Source organism: Mastomys coucha, unplaced genomic scaffold, assembly GCF_008632895.1.
Source record: "Mastomys coucha isolate ucsf_1 unplaced genomic scaffold, UCSF_Mcou_1 pScaffold13, whole genome shotgun sequence".
NCBI classification, from domain to species: domain Eukaryota; kingdom Metazoa; phylum Chordata; class Mammalia; order Rodentia; family Muridae; genus Mastomys; species Mastomys coucha.
Genome location: NW_022196895.1, coordinates 57054045 through 57071216, shown reverse-complemented (window position 1 = coordinate 57071216; position 17172 = coordinate 57054045). Strand labels below are relative to the sequence as shown.

Below are 17172 nucleotides of genomic sequence, written 5' to 3'. Positions count from 1 at the left end.
TACAGAGTGAGCTCCAGGACAGCCAGGGCTATACAGAGAAACCCTGTCTCGAAAAACAAACAAAACAACAACAACAAAAAAAAATCCAGCTGTAAGGCATTTTCTTAATTAGTGATTGATGGAGGAAAGCCCAGCCCATTGTGGGTGGTGCCATCCCTGGGCTGGTGGTCCTGGGTTCTATAAGAAGGCTGAGCAAGCCAGGAGGAGCAAGCCAGGAAGCAACCCACCCCCATGACCTTTTCATCAGCTCCTGCCTCCAGGTTCCAGCCCTGCTTGAGTTCCTGTCCTGACTTCCTTCAGTGATGAACAGCAATGTGGAAACGTAAGCCAGATAAAGCCCTTTCTCCCCAACTTGCTTTTTTGGTCATGCAAAAAAGGTTTGCCTGTAGCTATGCCTATGTGGATGAAGAAGCATAAGAAACGGGGTCGACCTGACTCTGATGCAAGGGCAGGGGATGGAGAGGCACAGTGGGGAAAGCTGGACTTTGAACCAAATGCTGCTCAGACATGTTTAGAAGACAATTTTCTTTATCTTTATGCTTTTGTCTGTGGGTATGAGTTTATGCGTGTCCATGTGTACACATATATGTGTGTCAGCAGGTGCACCTGTGTGTGCATGTGGAGGACAGGGTCCCAGGTCCCATGTCTTCTCCAATTGCTTCTCCACTTTATTTTTTGAGGCAGGGTGTCTTACTGAAACTGGAGCTTAATTCAGTTGTGCTGGTTGGCCAGAAAGCCCCAGGGCTCTTCCTATCTCCACCTCCCCAAATCTAGGGGTGCAGGAGTGTACCTCCAGAGCTTGTTTTTTTAACACAAATGCTAGGGATCTGGACTCTTGTTTTTGTTCTTGCACGACAAGCATTTTACTGTTGACTGAGGTACCTCCCTAGCCATATAGGTAGTGTTTATAACTAGTCACCTGTATATTGGAACATTTTATACCAGCTGCTCCAGGAGACCGCGTGGGTCACTCATAAAACATTAACAAGCTTAAATTAAAATCTTTACTTATGTAATGTGACGTGATTTTTAGTGGGTAAGTTTTAAGGGGATAAGCTTCCAGAAATGCTGCTTCATAGAAACGTCTTGAGGCTTTAAAGTAACTTCCGTGCCCTGTGTTTAATGTTAGGTGTGTGCACATGTAAACAGATCAGGCAAATAAAATTAGTCAGCTATGCATACAAGAGTCACCACCTCCCTGGTACTCGTCATTGTCCCCAGGTTAAAACCACAAGGTGTGGCTTCTGGAGAGGACAGGATATTTGATTTACTTGGCTAAAAGATCACGTGGAAACGTTCCTGGAGGTTGGGGGAACACACCCATGTGTGTTATAGGCAGGCTTGGTGTGTGCGTGAGCTGGAATTAGACCATGGAGCTGCAGAATAACTAATCCAAACCTCACGTCCTATGGACAAGGCATGGCCGTCCTCCACCACCACCCACCCCTGATGTGTCCTAGGGTCCCAGGTGCTGTGTGAGGTGTGGGGGACTCAGGGAGGCCCAGATGAAGCTCATAGTCATTCCAGGAACCCAGAGAAGAGTGCTCACATGGTGATATGCTAAGGACAGCAAAGTACAAGGCCGGGAAGAAAACACGGGGGGGGGGGGGGGGGGGGAAGGGGAGTGCCTATAAGTGAGAGCAACTGGTCCTGCCTGGGGCGAGAAATAACAGTAGAACCTGGCAAGAGGTGGGCGCTTGGAGCTCTGCTATGGACCAAACGCTGTGTTCCCTCAAATCCATACATTGAAGCCTTAACCTCAAGGTAATGGTATTAGGAAGTAAAGCCTTTTTAGCAACCAATTCATGTTAGAGCAGGCTATGACATCCTCATCAACTTGCTAAAGAAGGCAGAGGGAACACCTGGCACCAAAGTCCTGGTAACAGGAAGCCTGGTGGCATTCTGAAAGCTGGGGCTTGGAAAGGAAAACCTCCCGAAACCCTTGGGAGCCTTGTTAAGAGAAGTCCAATCAGGCTGGGCAAAAGAAAAAAAAAAAAAAAGGTAGTGCCTTTAATCCCAGGACTCAGCAGGCAGAGGCAGGTAGATCTCTGAGTTTGAGGTTAGCCTGGTCTACAGAGGGAGTTCCAGGACAACCAGGGCTACACAAAGAAACTCTGTCTTGAGAGAGAGAGAGAGAGAGAGAAAGAGAGAGAGAGAGAGAGAGAGAGAGAGAGAGAGAGTGTAAATGTGTGGGTACAGACCTTATAGCACATGGGACAAGGAGAGAGAGGTCCAGGGCCACATCCCCCAAAGTACAGGAAGATTTGAACAGAAGAGGGGCAAGATCAGATTTACACACCACACAGGCTTTGTTGTTGAGCTCTGCAACAGGGGAGCTCAGTAAGGAAACCATTGTGGGAAAGAGCAGGAGGTGGAAGAAATCATCAAGAAATTGCCCAGGGGTAATGGCAGTTGAAAGTAAACAGCCGCTAGAAGATGGAGGCATGGAGGTGGAATGGAGTGAAAAAGGACATGATGTACAAGAAGCCCAGGAGGATCTTGATGGCTCAGGAACCCATGCCTGAGCCTCTTGTTAGGCCAAAGTCACTAAGGGAGAAGGGATTGGCGTTTAATGCTTTCACGCAGGGCTTTGGAATCAGACCCAGCGGAATCCCGCCCTTTCATCTTCACTTGGCTTGCCATGGCTAGAACAAGATGCCCAAGGTATGTCTTTCAGCTCAGTGTTCAAGATGAGACAGCCATGCCAGGTTAGAACCTGGGAAATTCTGGTTTTGTGGGCCAAAAGGAATTCAGTCATTTCACGTGGGTCGTTCCTCCAGAGAGGTATTAGGGCGAGCACAAAGCATGGTTTTTAATAGCGCCCACTGTCCTCAGCTTCTCATCACGTTATCCAATTACCATTTAAGAGGGCAGTTGCTTGAAAGTTCAGCTTGCTCAGGGGCAGCTGGGCTGCTCTTCCCTGGTTCATCCACAAGGCCTTCTAGAATTTGGCTGTGAACTCCTTAGGCCTCCTTCCTGCCCTCTGGCTGACTTTCATGAGAAAGCAGTCTAGCCCTCCGATTTCCAGAACTCTATAGAATGCTGGCTCAGACACTCCCTGGGAGGCCTTTTCAACAGCATGAGAATAGTGGCTAAGCAGGAGCAGGCCTTTTGTCTTGGGCCACGGTCCTGGGTAAGTCACCAGGTAAGCCACTTTTCTGTCTCTCTGGATCTCTCTTTTCTCCTTCGTAAAACACTAGACCAAGAGTTGATCAGCTTTGTGCAAAGGTCCCAGTGATGGCCATTTTAGGTTTTGCAGAAGAAGTGATCTCTATTGTATCTCTCTGTTCAGCTCATCTGTGATGCAGGAGCAGTCATACATAAAAATAAAGCAGGGTGTGTGCCTTTAATCCTAGCTCTTGGGAGGCAGAGGCAGGCAGATTTCTGAGTTCGAGGCCAGCCTGGTCTACTGAGTGAGTTCCAGGACAGCCAGGGCTACACAGAGAAACCCTGTCTCGAAACACCAAGAAAGAAAGAAAGAAAGAAAGAAAGAAAGAAAGAAAGAAAGAAAGAAAGAAAGAAAGAAAGAAAAGGGAAAAAAAGAAAGTAGGGTGTGCTGGCTAATCTTAAGTCAATTTGACACATGCTAGAGTTATCTGAAAGGAGGGAACATCAATTGAGAAAATGCTCCATAAGATACAGCTGTAAAGCATTTTCTTAATTAGTGATTGGGGGAGGGGCCCAGTCTGTTATGGGTGGTGTCATCCTTGGGCTGGCGGTCCTGGGGTCTACAAGAAAGCAGATTGAGCAAGCCATGAGGAGCAATCCAGTAAGCAGCGCTCCTCCATTGCCTCTGCATCAGTTCCTGCCTCCAGGTTCCTGTCCTGTTTTACTTCCTGCTCTGACTTCCTTCTAATGCTAAAGATTCACATATTTTTGGAAGTTTATAAAAAATACCTTAATTTTTAAATTGCTTTTGACAGAAGAAAATCGGATGTGGTGACTCATGCCTATAACCCCAGCACTCAGGAGACCAAGGCAGGAGGATTGCTGTGACTTCCAGGCCAGCAGAGGTTATGAAGACAGCCTCAATAAATCAATCAATAAAGTCAGAAGAAAAAGGAAATGATAATAAATTTTCCAAGTTTATCTTTCTCCTGATAAAGTCATAAGATATTATTTGTATGTATTTGCTATCTAATTTATTGATTGATTTTTATGGAGGAAGGCGCCATAAAGGCAAAAGAACTCACAGCCCATAAAGTCAGAATATAGCTCTCCATAAGAGGATCAAATTTTATTTATGGACATGGAAGCTTTAGTTTCCTTTGGTATGAAATGATATTTTTTTAAAATTTCCCCCCAACCACTTAAAAATATAGTCAGCACCAGGCATGGTGGCACACACCTTTAATCCCAGCACTTTTTTGAAGTTTGAGAAAACAAATCTCTGTGAGTTCGAAGCCAGCCTCATATATATATATATATATATATATATATATATATATATATATATATATATATATATATATATGGTGAGTTCCAGGCTATCCAGGGCTATGTAGTGAGACCATCTCAAATAAAACAAAACAGCTTGTAAGTCCTATGAAATCAGGCAGCAGGCCCTACACCCCAGCCTTGAAGATGCTGAGGGCTTCCAACTCCCAAACATGGCCACAATCAAGAAATGAGAGCTGAAATTAAGAGAAAACAGAAAAGGCCTGATATGGAGTGGGAAGTCACATCCTTGTCTCGAGAGTTGGTGGGATATCCTGGCCTTAAACTCATTAAGTAGGGCAACACAAGAGCCAGGCAGGGGTCTGACACAGAGATAAGGCTCAGGACACAGAAAGGAATTCGGGGTGTGATCTCAGGCCAAAGGAAGCTGACAACATGAGCACCTTTGAGACAATCAAAGCACAGGAACTCAATGCTAATGGTTTCCTTTTGTTGAACCCAAACTCTGCAGACCAAGAGATCTTGGAAATCAGGGTTTACAGAGCCATTACAGAGGCTAACCAGAAAAAGAAAGGGCCAGGTCCTGAGGAAAAGTCTTGCAGCTGCAGGTTGGGGGCAGTTAGAAGATGCCCCCAGTACCCTAGCTTCCCTACACTTTGGGGCAAGAAGGTGCAATAACCTACCCTGGCTGCAGAGCAGAGGGGTGGGGAGATCGGGGTGGGGGGGTAAGAGGATGCTGTATAGGAGATGTGCTTGTTGCTTCTTAGTGATTGGGGACCGGAGTGGAATGTGATGGCACGTTGGTGGTTCTGTCTCATGGTTTAGAGACAAGGTTTCACCCTATGTTTAGGAGAGTGAAGTCTGGCCTTCCTATTGGTTGGTTGTTGTTGGTTTGGCCTAAACTGTTAGCCAAATAGTATCTTGTCATATCTCCTCTCCATGACTCATCCCTCCCTGCCTTCTAACTAACTTTCAGACGTCTCAGAATTTTTCCTCCTCACATATCAACTCTGAGCTAACACTTAGCACCTGGAGTTAGTGCTGACTCAGTGGATGTAAGTGTTCTGTCTCACAGACTGCCCTCCCTTCAGAAGCCGAGTCTGGATGTTGTGCCCTGCATTCACCCCTCTTTTGTCTGATCTGGCTTTAACCAGTCATAGGGACATCCACAACATCCCTTTCCGTTCAACAATTTGCTGAATCAGCTCCCAATACTCAGGGAACACTTTGCTCACGCCTGTCATGTGTTATACCAGCTGAGAAACGCAGATGAAAGAGAAGCAGAGAAGGGCTGGAGGTGGGGAAGTTCTCTTAGGACACACAAGTCTCCCAGGACCTCCAATGGTCATTAATCCAGAAGGTCTCCGAACTCCCATGTTTAAACCGTTTTATGAAGATTTTTATCTTGTAGGCATGATGAATTAAACCATGAGTCACTAGTAACTAACTCGATCCAAGTGTTCTCCACCTCTCTAGAGGGTAGAAATGAGGCTATAAGTCCCAAGCTTCTTATAACGGGAGGGGGGGGAGGGGGAAGGTGTCTCCCATTCTAAGCAAGCCCCCATTCTGAAACTATCTAGGCTCTTGACAGGAGTGACCTCAGTAGAACACAAGATACCATTGCCACTCAGGAAAACCCAAGGCTCCTAGGCACTCCATGTGAGGAACCAAGGACAAAGACCAAATCCATATGTCCTCATTTTACAGGAAATGCCACCCCCACAAAAGGTCCACCTACCCAAGCCATACTGTAAAGCATTCCACTTACCCCGCTAGCTCAGCTCCAAGAGACTCTGAAAAATAACGCTATCATCATCCCCATTGAGCTGAGGCACAGAGTGATAAAGTAACCTGCTAAGGTCACACCACCCATAAGTAAGAGTCAAGACTCGAACCCAGACTGGTTGGTACTAAGGCTCTAGTTGTGTAACTCCCCCATGCTACCCGGGTAAGAAGTGATTCTGGTGAGAGATGGAGAAGCCAATGGATGCAACTCGGACTGCCTCAGAGCAACGCTTCGCGTGGCCAGGGGATTGCCTCAGAGCAACGCTTCATGGCCAGGGAGACTCAGCATGCCCACCATCGTCTGAAATCATTTTGATAGTCTCGGCTGGGGTGGAAAGTCTGCTACTGGCATCTGATAGGTAAAGCCCACAGGACGCAAGACAGGCCCACATCCAAAGCTAATTTCCCTCCACATCAGTGGCACGGAGGTTGTCAAGGTCAGCTCTCTGTGTCTGCCAACCATGTTTGCTGAAGGTCTCCTTAAATGGTTTTAAAAACTGTGAACCCTTTGAACACTTGACACTATTTCATCATAGGCTCAAAATATCTGCCAGGATCTACTTGGCAATGCATCATAAATACTGACAGCCGAAGGACAGTGTTACTTCACTCTTCAAAATCCAAAGGAATCTGAAGGGTGTAGTATTTTGGTATCAACCATCATCATCTATGGCAGAAAAAAACAAAAAACAAAAAAACAAGTTTTCCTCCTTAAACTTGTATTTCCACTTGGCCTCTGCAGAACTGTATTCTAACATTGTGTATACATAAGATATATACATGCATATATTTTTTATCTGTGTACTTATGCACACACTTCAGTCTTTCCTAACCACTCTTTCATACTATAGTAACCAAATATCTTGATTAGTTTCAGTTATTTCTGATTTTTTCCCCCTGACTGTAAGCCTTCAAGTGTTAGTTACCCACCTCACCCCCCCAATCCCCCCACCCCCCACCCCTGTCTTTGGATTAAGTCTTACAATTAGTCCAAAGAACAAAACATATTATCTATTTTAACAAATAATTATTTGATATTCAAAGTAATTGATTTTAGAACTTCATCTTAAGGGGGAAAAAAGGTAGAATTTTTAAAGTCAGATAATAAGTGAATGTTTCTTACTGCTAGGCTGATAAAAATCAGCATCAGGGGCTAGAGAGATGTTTCAGTGCTTAAGGGCACTGACTGCTCTTCCAGAGGTCCTGAGTTCAATCCCCAGCAACCACATGGTGGCTCACAAACATCTGTAATGGGATCTGATGTCCTCTTCTGGTGTGTCTGAAGACAGCTACAGTATATTCAGGTACATAAAATAAATAAATATTAAAACAAATCAGCATCTGTTTTATGTGGCACTTTTCATTTTTATAAATGCCTTGGAGGTGGAAGGAGTGGTTTAGGACAGGACCTCTAGATGGCCTTGGATTGGAGCCGATTGCCAGGAGCACCAAGGGATTTCAGGATTCAATATGTTATTCCGATTCACTGACTCTAGGGAAGACTGGCTAGAGATTGAACTATAGCAAAACCTTTAATCCAGGAGTAATGCTACATGCCTTTAATTTCAGCTCTCTGGAGGCAGAGGCAGGTAGAGTCTGTGAGTTCCCTCAAAGCCAGCCTAGTCTGAAATAGCGAGTTCTGGGCTAGCCAGGGCTACATAGTGAGACTCGTGCCTCAGAAAAACAACAATAACAACAAAAACAACAACCAAAAAAGCCTTTTGAACAAATACAGGGTGGGCTTCTAGGCTAGTGGCCACTTGTATGCCGAGAGGGTACCTGCCTCCAGACTGCTCCTATGTCGCCTCCAGCTGGTTATCTATCTGCAGCCATCCATACTGGCAAATACAAGTGAGGCATTTCCCAGAGTTCTATGAGCCACTATGGAAAATGATAGAAACTAAGGTGGAAGTCATGAGGATGCCTGACTCATGTGTCTGTGAGAAAGGTGAGAAGCCCAGACATGTAAGACAAGGCAGAAACAAGGCAGGGGAATGCTCCAGGGGAGCAGTTGGTTAGTATGCCGCACTTACAGGGAAGGGAAGGCAGAGGGGAGGGTGTAGCTCTGCTGGGGGGACTTCTTTCAGCTTGTGCCAAGACTCTTGATTTTCATCTCCAGCAGAGAGGCGGGCAGAGGGGGAGAGAGAGGTACATCTTATAGGAATGAGCCCCTTAACTTGTTGGATTTGACCCTAACTCTAAGCAGATAATAGGTCAGTAGTAAATCGATTATAGGATGCCCAGCAAGGGACCACGGAGACACCCTGCGATACCCTGTGCACCCTGAGTCAAGAGTATTCCTTTTGAGATTATAGAGGAAAGTATGTTTTTATCAGAATATATAAACAGAGAAGGCTTGCAACCCTTCCTCGACTTATAACATGTCAGTCAAAAGGGGCTTTGAAGACACGCGTGTTCCTAACATATTTCTAGCATTCAGATAGTCGCTTTGTTCCGTGGCCTAGAGAATCTCGTACCCGAGCCAAAGTCCTGTAGGCAGGATCAAGAAAGGGGCGAATGTGCCATTCTTTTGTAAACTGGGAGAAGGGTGGGGACGCCTTGCCTGCTAAGCCTCTGCTTTTTTTTTTTTTCAGGAAGGTTAGTATTATGAAAGAGAACACTGATTACTACGCCCAGACACGTCTTGGAAGGCACCGGGTTCCCTGGAGGATCTGAGGGCTCAGCCTGGAAATGGCGTGTTAGATCACTTGGCTTTTACAATAACCAAACGTTCTGTCCATGTTGGTTGCTTCCTTGCTTGTTTAACTAAACATATCTTCCATATGACATTCCTTTGCAAATTCTAGTTGATATTCCGTTGGGTGAAAATGCGCCGTGGGTGTTTAGCCTGGGTTCTAACTGGTGGGTGTGTAAGGTGTTTTCAGGCTTCCCTGTAACTAGAGATCACATGGCAAGGACTTTGATACACATGTGGAGGAATGTGTGGCGATAAAAAGCTCAGCAGTGGGGCTGCTGGGTCAACGCAGTAGCAGCTGCAATTCCTACAGTGTACAGATTGCATAGGAAGGGTCCCTCATAAGCTCCTATGCTGACTGCTTAGTCCCCATGTAGTGGTCCTATTCGGGGAGGTTCTAGAAGCATTAGGAGATGGTACCTAGCTAGAAGAAGGTCACTGTGTGTCCTTGGGAGCTGTGCCAAGCCCTCTGAGCTGTGCTCAGAGTCCCTCCCCTTCCCCGCCACTGCTTCTGGTCTTCTGCAATGTCAAAAAGCCTCTCTACTATAACTTGCCACTGCCACAGTGTTCTGCCCAGGTGCCTCGCCCAAGCGAGGGACAACGTGCAGAATATTCCCTTCCCTTTGTGATGCTTTGTTGGCAAGATTTTGCTATCTAGCCCAGGCTTGCTTCAAATTCATTAAGTAGACCAAGCTGGTCTTGAACTTGCTGCCTCCCAAGTCCTGGATTTTTTCTTTTTTGATTTATTTTATGTGTATGAGTATACTGTAGCTGTCTTCACATGTACCAGAAGAGGGGATTAGATCCCATTCCAGATGGTTGTGAGCCACCACTTGGTTGCTGGGAATTGAATTCAGGACCTCTGGAAGAGCAACCAGTGCTCTTAACCTCTGAGCCATCACTCCAGCCCCCAAGTCCTAGATTAAAGCCATCTCCTCCTTGCCTTTAAGTTTTTCTCTCTGCTGGCCACGTGATCAAAGCCACAAGAGAGAAAGTAGAATAGAAAATTGGTAACAGGACTGAGGGCTCTGTTGTATCTACCTGAAAATGTCATTGTTAAGCCCTTGGAACTGGTGTGGGAAAGGCACTTAAGTTTGGAGAAGCAGGCTAGTAAACCTAGGATTCGGTCAGCAAAGCACACAGTGGGTGATTCTGAAGACGGCAGAGGACCACAACGATAATAAAATGCTGATTAAAAACATGGCAATCCAGATGGCTCACAGCTTTCAAGGTAGGAGTGAGGGTTCTATTAGGAATTGGATTGTGAGTCATTCGCATCCTGTCTGAAAAATACTGTGTCCATACTTTGTGTTTTAAGACTGAGGCTGGATTTAAAAGTAACGGTCTAATTAATTTGGTGGAGGAAACGTCCAGAGAGCATACATACTATTCAGCTCGTGGCACAGATAATGCTGGACACTTTAATCCAGGTTGATAGTGAGAACTGGGAACCCAAAGAAGCAGAAAGATTTGAAAGTGTGCAGTCTGGCCAGAAAAAGAATGAATAGAAGCTGGTGGACACGGACGATGTGGTTGTTGAAGAGATCAGGGATATCCCAAAGCCACAGTGAAAACAAAAACAAACAGAAGCCACACACTTTTCCCTGAGACAATAGGAAAATCGCCTCGAGTTACCTCAAAACTGTTCTGAACAGCCAGTTTTATCTCAACTGGAAAGTTGCTTTCAGAAGATAGCTAAGGCATTCTCTCAAGTTTGGAGTCACAGCTTTACAGACAGGAGTGCCCCACTGCCCTCTGTAAAGATTATACTATCTACCCTCCCAGCACCATGAAGGACACGCCTGCTCCCTTTACTCTGGCCAACACAGGGATCATCTTTGCCCAGAGCAGAGGTAAAATCCCACCTCTCTTTGTACTTCTGTTCTGTATTCCTCTCTAAGCACAGTCTGTGCTCCGCCATCTTGGTTTACAACCCACAGTGGTTCTTTTTTCTGGCAAGAGGCTGTGTGTGTCTTTTGTCCCTTTTCTGGTGACTTAGCCTTTTCTTTGAATTGTATTGGCATTTACTGGGGAAATTGCCTGCTTTTCTGATACTTTCCCTCAGCCTGTCACGTGCTTGAATTTTGACTTTGGTTTTGCGTGTTGTGTGAAGATTCTTAATGTTCCAATAGTCAAATTCATCCAACCTTTTTTTTTTTTATGAATGTTGTGTCACACTTAGAGAAGATTATTCTGAAATTATTTCTTTTGATTTTCCCATTACCCTCCCCCCACTATTTAAAAGTTCTTGACTCCTCTGGAATTTACTTTGATGTCTATCAAAGACGGTGCTGCCCATCAGAATGACAGAGGAGTCTAACCTTGCAGCCACACTGACTTCCCAGGGTCATGTGTTAAGGTATGCCTTTCTCTCCTGATAGGAAATTCTCTTTTAGAACATGTAGTCCTTCAAAGTAGAATTGCCCCATGATTATCAGCACCTAGTCATGGTTAGGAATGAACTGTCCTGTTATCCTTCTGTTTCAGAGTTTTCGGGCACTTCTGTGCAGGGGGACAAGTGGGGACATGTCATGCCACAGCACTAATGGGGAAGTTAGACAATACCCTTCTGGACTCAGGTCTCGCCTCTGTGTGGCTGAAGCAAGGTGTCTCTTGGCTGCATACTCCAGGCTAGCTAGTCCATGATCCAGTGAATGATTTCTCTGTCTCTGCCACCCTTCCACCATTGGAGTGCTGGGATTCCAGATGCTAAAAAGTATGTGTGCGCATCTGTGTGTGTTCATGTGGATAGGATGCAAGTACATGTGTACGTACATGTGTATATGCAGCTGTGTATCCAGAAGGCAGGGAACAACCTTGGATGTTGCTTTTAGGAGCAATCTACGTTGCTTTTTGAGATTGGGTCTCTCATTGTCATTAAGCTCAACAAGGCGAGGCTGAGGAGCCAATGAGCCCCAGAGACCCACCTAGCTTCACTTCCCCATGCTGGGAACAACACAGGGCACTCCACCATGTCTGGCATTTTTTATGTGGGTCCTGGAATCAAACTCAGGCCCTTATGCTTGCACTCTCTCATTAGCACATATTTTGTTCAAAGCTTGAATACTGTATCTCTTTGGTACTCAAATCCTAGATTTTATCATCAAAATACTTCAAATATTACGCTCTTCGTATGCAGTTATTTAATATGATAACAATATATTGCCCAGCTTGTGCCATTCCATTTGGATACAGCCTCATGCTTTCAAATGTGGGAGACCTCTAAGCAACAAGTGTCCCATGGCTCTGTTGAGAGCAGCAAGAGCTGGGGGTGCAACCTCCGCTAGCCCCCAGGCAGGCGAGTGTTAACCCTGCCTTGACTCACATCACAATTTCCTTTCGTGTCTGCTCCAGCATCATGTACTGGGTCCACTCCTGGGTAGTCTCATATGTCTTTGACTGATCCACAATCTTCTGGAACATTGTCCTTTTCCTGAAAGATACACTGGTTTGGTAAAGAGATCAAGTACAAAGGGGTAGAAAGCAGCTCAGTGGTGGCGCACGCCTTTAATCCCAGAGGCAGAGGCAGGCGGATCTCTGAGTTCAAGGCCAGCCTGGTCTATAGAGTGAGTTCTAGTACAGCCAGGGCTACACAAAGAAACTCTGTCTTGATTGCCCAAACTTCCCAAAAATGAGGCAACAGGTAGGCTGCTAATCTGGGCTGTTTCAGTAGGGGAAGTTATTAAATTCACATAGTTAGCAAAACAACCTGGAAAAAACTCCAGCCTTGAAATAATGACTAGGTTCTAGACTAGATGTGACTGATCTATGTGTTTAAGAAATCTGTTTCCCTCTAGGGTGGGGTGTACGAGCATCTATCTTACAAGGATGATGTGTTGGACCTAAAGCAGAATAAAGATCAGTAGGAACTACGGCATTTGCTACTATAGCCATTGCTACTATTAACGTGAAGAGAAATACCTACTTGAAGTACAAGGCAAGGTCTGTGGCGATGATGGCAATGTCCATCATGTGGATGGCATGCTCATGCTGCCGGCGATTCAGGTTCTGAAAGATATTCAGGTTCTAAAGAAAAGAATGAGGCAAAGTTTGAGAAACGGTGCTGGTACTAAGGTCACTCTTCTTCCGGTGGCCACCCAAAGTGATGGCAGACGATGGCAGCCTCAGCCAATGGCAAGAAGGCTGCCTGTGCTCAGGCAGGCTTCCTGCAAGATGGGTGTCACCCTACCTCATCTCTCAGCAGTGTTTTGCCAAACTCCAAATGATGCCTTTCTAAGATGGACGACCCATGGAGCTTGGCCAGGGGGTTCTGTGATCTAAATGAGAGAAAGAGACAGACAGACAGACAGACAGACAGAGAATAAATGTGACTATCAACATAGAATGGGCAAGATGGAGACTAAAGACATTCCAATCCAGTCCTCCAATCCCCTAATTCTGTAGGCAGATGCCGAAGGGGAAAGAGCAGGAAAGATCTTGCACAAAATAAAAATGGAGCAGAAGATGAGGATCAGATGTCAAATATCCTAACTTTGTCTTTCTTCACAAGTGACTAAGTGTCCCTTATGGGTCATGGACCTTCTAGACACAAGCATATGCAAAGCCACACACTGTTTTTAGAGAGCTGTCTATCCCCTGGACACACACACACACACACAAACCACATACAGTGTACCATGTTCTGAACATAGCTGAGTTTTTAAGGGAAGTCACTGAATTTCCATGAAAAAGAAATATTTGTTCTTCTTTTTTTTTTTTTTAAATTCAGTAACTATTGGTTGAACACTTAACAATGCTATGCTTAGCACTCAGAGTCCTACAGTGTAAAACATAGCATGATGCTTGGAGCAGTCTAGGATAGGGAGAAGATACGGAGAAGCAGGAATTCTAGTGCTCAGAATGTCTTACAGCTCCTGGGCCTGAGTGGAATCTCGGTGTTCTCATGTAACATGGATGGGCAGCTTAGGTTTTAGTTGAGTCACTTTGACACAAGCCAGGGCCATTTAGAAAGAGGGAACCTCAACTGAGAAAAATGTCTCTTATCAGGTTGGCCTGTGGGCAAGTCTGTGGGAGCCCTTTCTTGATTATTGATTAATGTGGGAAGGTCCAGCCACTGGGGATAGCGCCACCTGTAGGCAGGTGGTCCTGGGAGCTATAAGAAAGGTAGATGACGGGAAGTCTCAGGGGCGAGCCAGTAAGTGGAGCCACAGTTTCAGTTCTTGCCTCCAGGTTCTCGCCTTGAACTTCCTGCCCTGCCTTCCCTCAGTGAGGGACTGGAAAGAACCCTTTTCTCCTCCACCTTGCTTTTGGTCATGGTGTCTTTCATGGTACCAGAAACCTAATTAAGACACTGAGGTAACATGCGCTCTACCCAGCTCAAAGCCTATTGTAAGGTTTCAATGAAACTGTGCTTCAAAGACAATGCCTCAGAGGTCAGCTGGAGTTTAAATTTGGTTAGGATGCAGGCTGCCTTGCTTTGTTTGGTTTTGTTTTGTCTTGTTTTGTTTTTAATAGAGCTCATGACCTCACACCAGGAGCATTACAAATGCAAGCTGAATGAATGAACTTTTACAATTACTAACATGTTGGCTCAGATTAACTCTGTACATAAGACATAGAAGAGGAGAGTGAAAGAACATCCTATTGCTACAATAACAAAGGATCCCTGACTTAGTGGTGTAAAGCAATAAAATGCACCTTCTTTTAGCTCTGGAGTCCAGATAGCTACTGTGGGTCCCAGGGTTCCCTTCTTCTCAAGGCCCCGATGCCCCGATGTCTGTCTCTGTGTGCCTTCCCTCTTCTGGACCCCCTTCACATCCCTCACTGGTAGGCCCTTCTGACATCATTAAAGGCAGCAGAGAGAATCATCTTTTCCTAGCTTCCTGCCTCCTCCTCACCAGGACCCTTGGGACTGCAGGAGCCCTGCACATCATCCTGGTCCCTGTCCCAAGCTTCTGAACTCAATCACAACTGGAAAGTCCCTTTCTGAGTGTCAGTTGACATTCATGGGCTCCTGGATTTGGGATGTGAACATCTTTGGGAAATCGTCACTTCTTTTACTATAGAATTGGACCTAGACCCAAAGAGCAAGAAAGGTAGAGGCTCAGGACAGTGGGGGCTTTCTCTGGGATAGTGCAGACCTGGGTAATGGATCAGGGGTGGGGAGCAGAGGAGCGGGGCCCAGTCAGGCCTGACTCACTTCATCTGGTAGAGGTTGTTTGTGCCTCTGTGGTCGATGTCGTGGCAGAAGGCAGCAGTGACCATGGCCAAGGCCTCCAGATCAGTGAAGTACCGCTTCAGCTTCCCTGTCTGGAAGGATACCAGAGGTCTGAGCCGCCGTCATTTATTTAGTGGGATGGACACAAGGCAGGAGGACAGGTGGTCAGGGCAAGACTGGGACCCACACATGAAAGCCTGCTTGCTTGTTTTAGTTCTTTGCACAGTATCTCATGTATCCCAGGCCTGCCTAGAACTCATTTTCAAAGGTTTGTGCTCGCTCTCTGTGTCTCTCATTATGTATGTGGGTATGCATGCATGCGCACACCACACACATATACATATCACACATACACACACTGCACTGCACACACATACACACTACACACATACCCCCCCACCACACACACACACATACATACACACACACACACATATACATCATACACACCACACAGATATGGGTATGCATACATACACCATTCATATACCACACACTCACACCACATACAAACACTGCATACACATACATCATACACACCACACAGATATAGGTATGTATACATACACCACTTATATACCACACACACACACACATATACACACATATGTACACACACACATATATCATACACACCACACAGATATAGGTACACATACATACACCATTCATATACTACACACACACACACACACCACACATACATCATACACACCACACAGATATAGATACACATACATATACCACACACACACCACATACAAACACTGCACACACACATACACACTACACATATACCACACACACACACACACACACACACATACCACATACAAACACTGCATACACATATACACACCACACACACATACACACTACACATATACCGCACACACAAACATACCACTTCACACATGCACACACACACACACACACAGAGGATGGGGGAGGGAACAAAGGAGAGAGGAGAGGAGGAGATGGAAGGGAAAGGAAAGCAAATGAAGAAAAGCAAAAATCTATGATAGCAGGCATTATCACTTTCTAGTGGCCTGCCAGAACTCCTGCTTCTAAGCCCTAGTGCTTAGGCATTGCTAGGACTGAGAGGAAGGGATGTAGATAAGGAGCCCGATCCCAGCAGGGAGCTGCAGAATGACCTATCTATCGGGAGTCACACTTTGGATGAGATATAATGGGCCCTGAAATTTCTGAGTCAAAAATATTGACCCAAACAGACCAAGGCCACCCAAAGGCATTGTAGCAATGTTTGTCCTAGTAAAAGATTAAAAAACAGCCTTCACGTCCAACAGTAAGGTGTGGGAAGAGATGTCATTACAGTCAGCCCTCTGTACTAATGGGCCGCTCATCTGTGGATCTAACCAGTAGTGGAGCCAAAAGATATTTTAAAATTGTTTTCTAGTGGAGGATGTAGCTCAGTAGAGTGCTTGCCTAGTATATGTGAAGCCCTGGTCCCAACCCAGTACTAGATAACCAATGGTGTCCTACCCCTCTAATTCCAGCACTCGGGAAGCAAGAGAATCAGAAGCTTAAGGTCATCTTGACCCACATTGAGAGTCTGAGGCCAGCTTGGGTCACATGAATCCTGTTTTTAAAAACTTATGCTTAGACCAACATTTCCTTGTTATTCCCCGAGCAATGCAGCAAAATACCTGTATGGTGTTTCTATTACATTAGACATCTTAAGTAATAGAGATGTTAATTAAAGTGTCCAGAAGGAGCCTGGCATGCTGGTACATGCCTGTAATCCCAGCACTTGGGAGGCTGAACAGGGTTGATCAAGGTCAAGTTGAGTGACATACCAAGACCTGATCTCCAACAAGAATCTACAGGAAGCACAGGTTATGTACAAATACTCTGCTGTTTTATATAAGAAAGAAACTTGACCGTACACAAAGTTTTGTTTTTAGGAAGTGTTCTAAAACATCTTCCCCTGGAGTGGTGAGTTTAGGCTACACTGCTTTAGCTGGCTCCTGGTAGATCGTATATACGCGCATCTGCCCAGGAGCTATTTGGATTCTCAAACGGAAGATACACACATACACACACACACACACACACACACATACACACACATACACACACACACACACACATACAC

General features: G+C 45.5%; 1 protein-coding gene across 5 annotated transcripts in view; it reads right to left on the bottom strand.

Moving 5' to 3' along the window:
- Nucleotides 1-17172, bottom strand: part of Pde6a (phosphodiesterase 6A) — a 106178-nt gene that overhangs the window by 9026 nt on the left and 79980 nt on the right. For all 5 annotated transcript variants that reach the window (XM_031365800.1, XM_031365799.1, XM_031365797.1 and 2 more), the window contains 4 exons: nucleotides 15039-15148; nucleotides 13068-13155; nucleotides 12804-12904; nucleotides 12204-12311 (listed from right to left, as the gene is read on the bottom strand). In XM_031365800.1, coding sequence (XP_031221660.1) covers nucleotides 12204-12311; nucleotides 12804-12904; nucleotides 13068-13155; nucleotides 15039-15148 — 407 coding nt within the window. The remainder of the gene's footprint in view (nucleotides 1-12203; nucleotides 12312-12803; nucleotides 12905-13067; nucleotides 13156-15038; nucleotides 15149-17172) is intronic.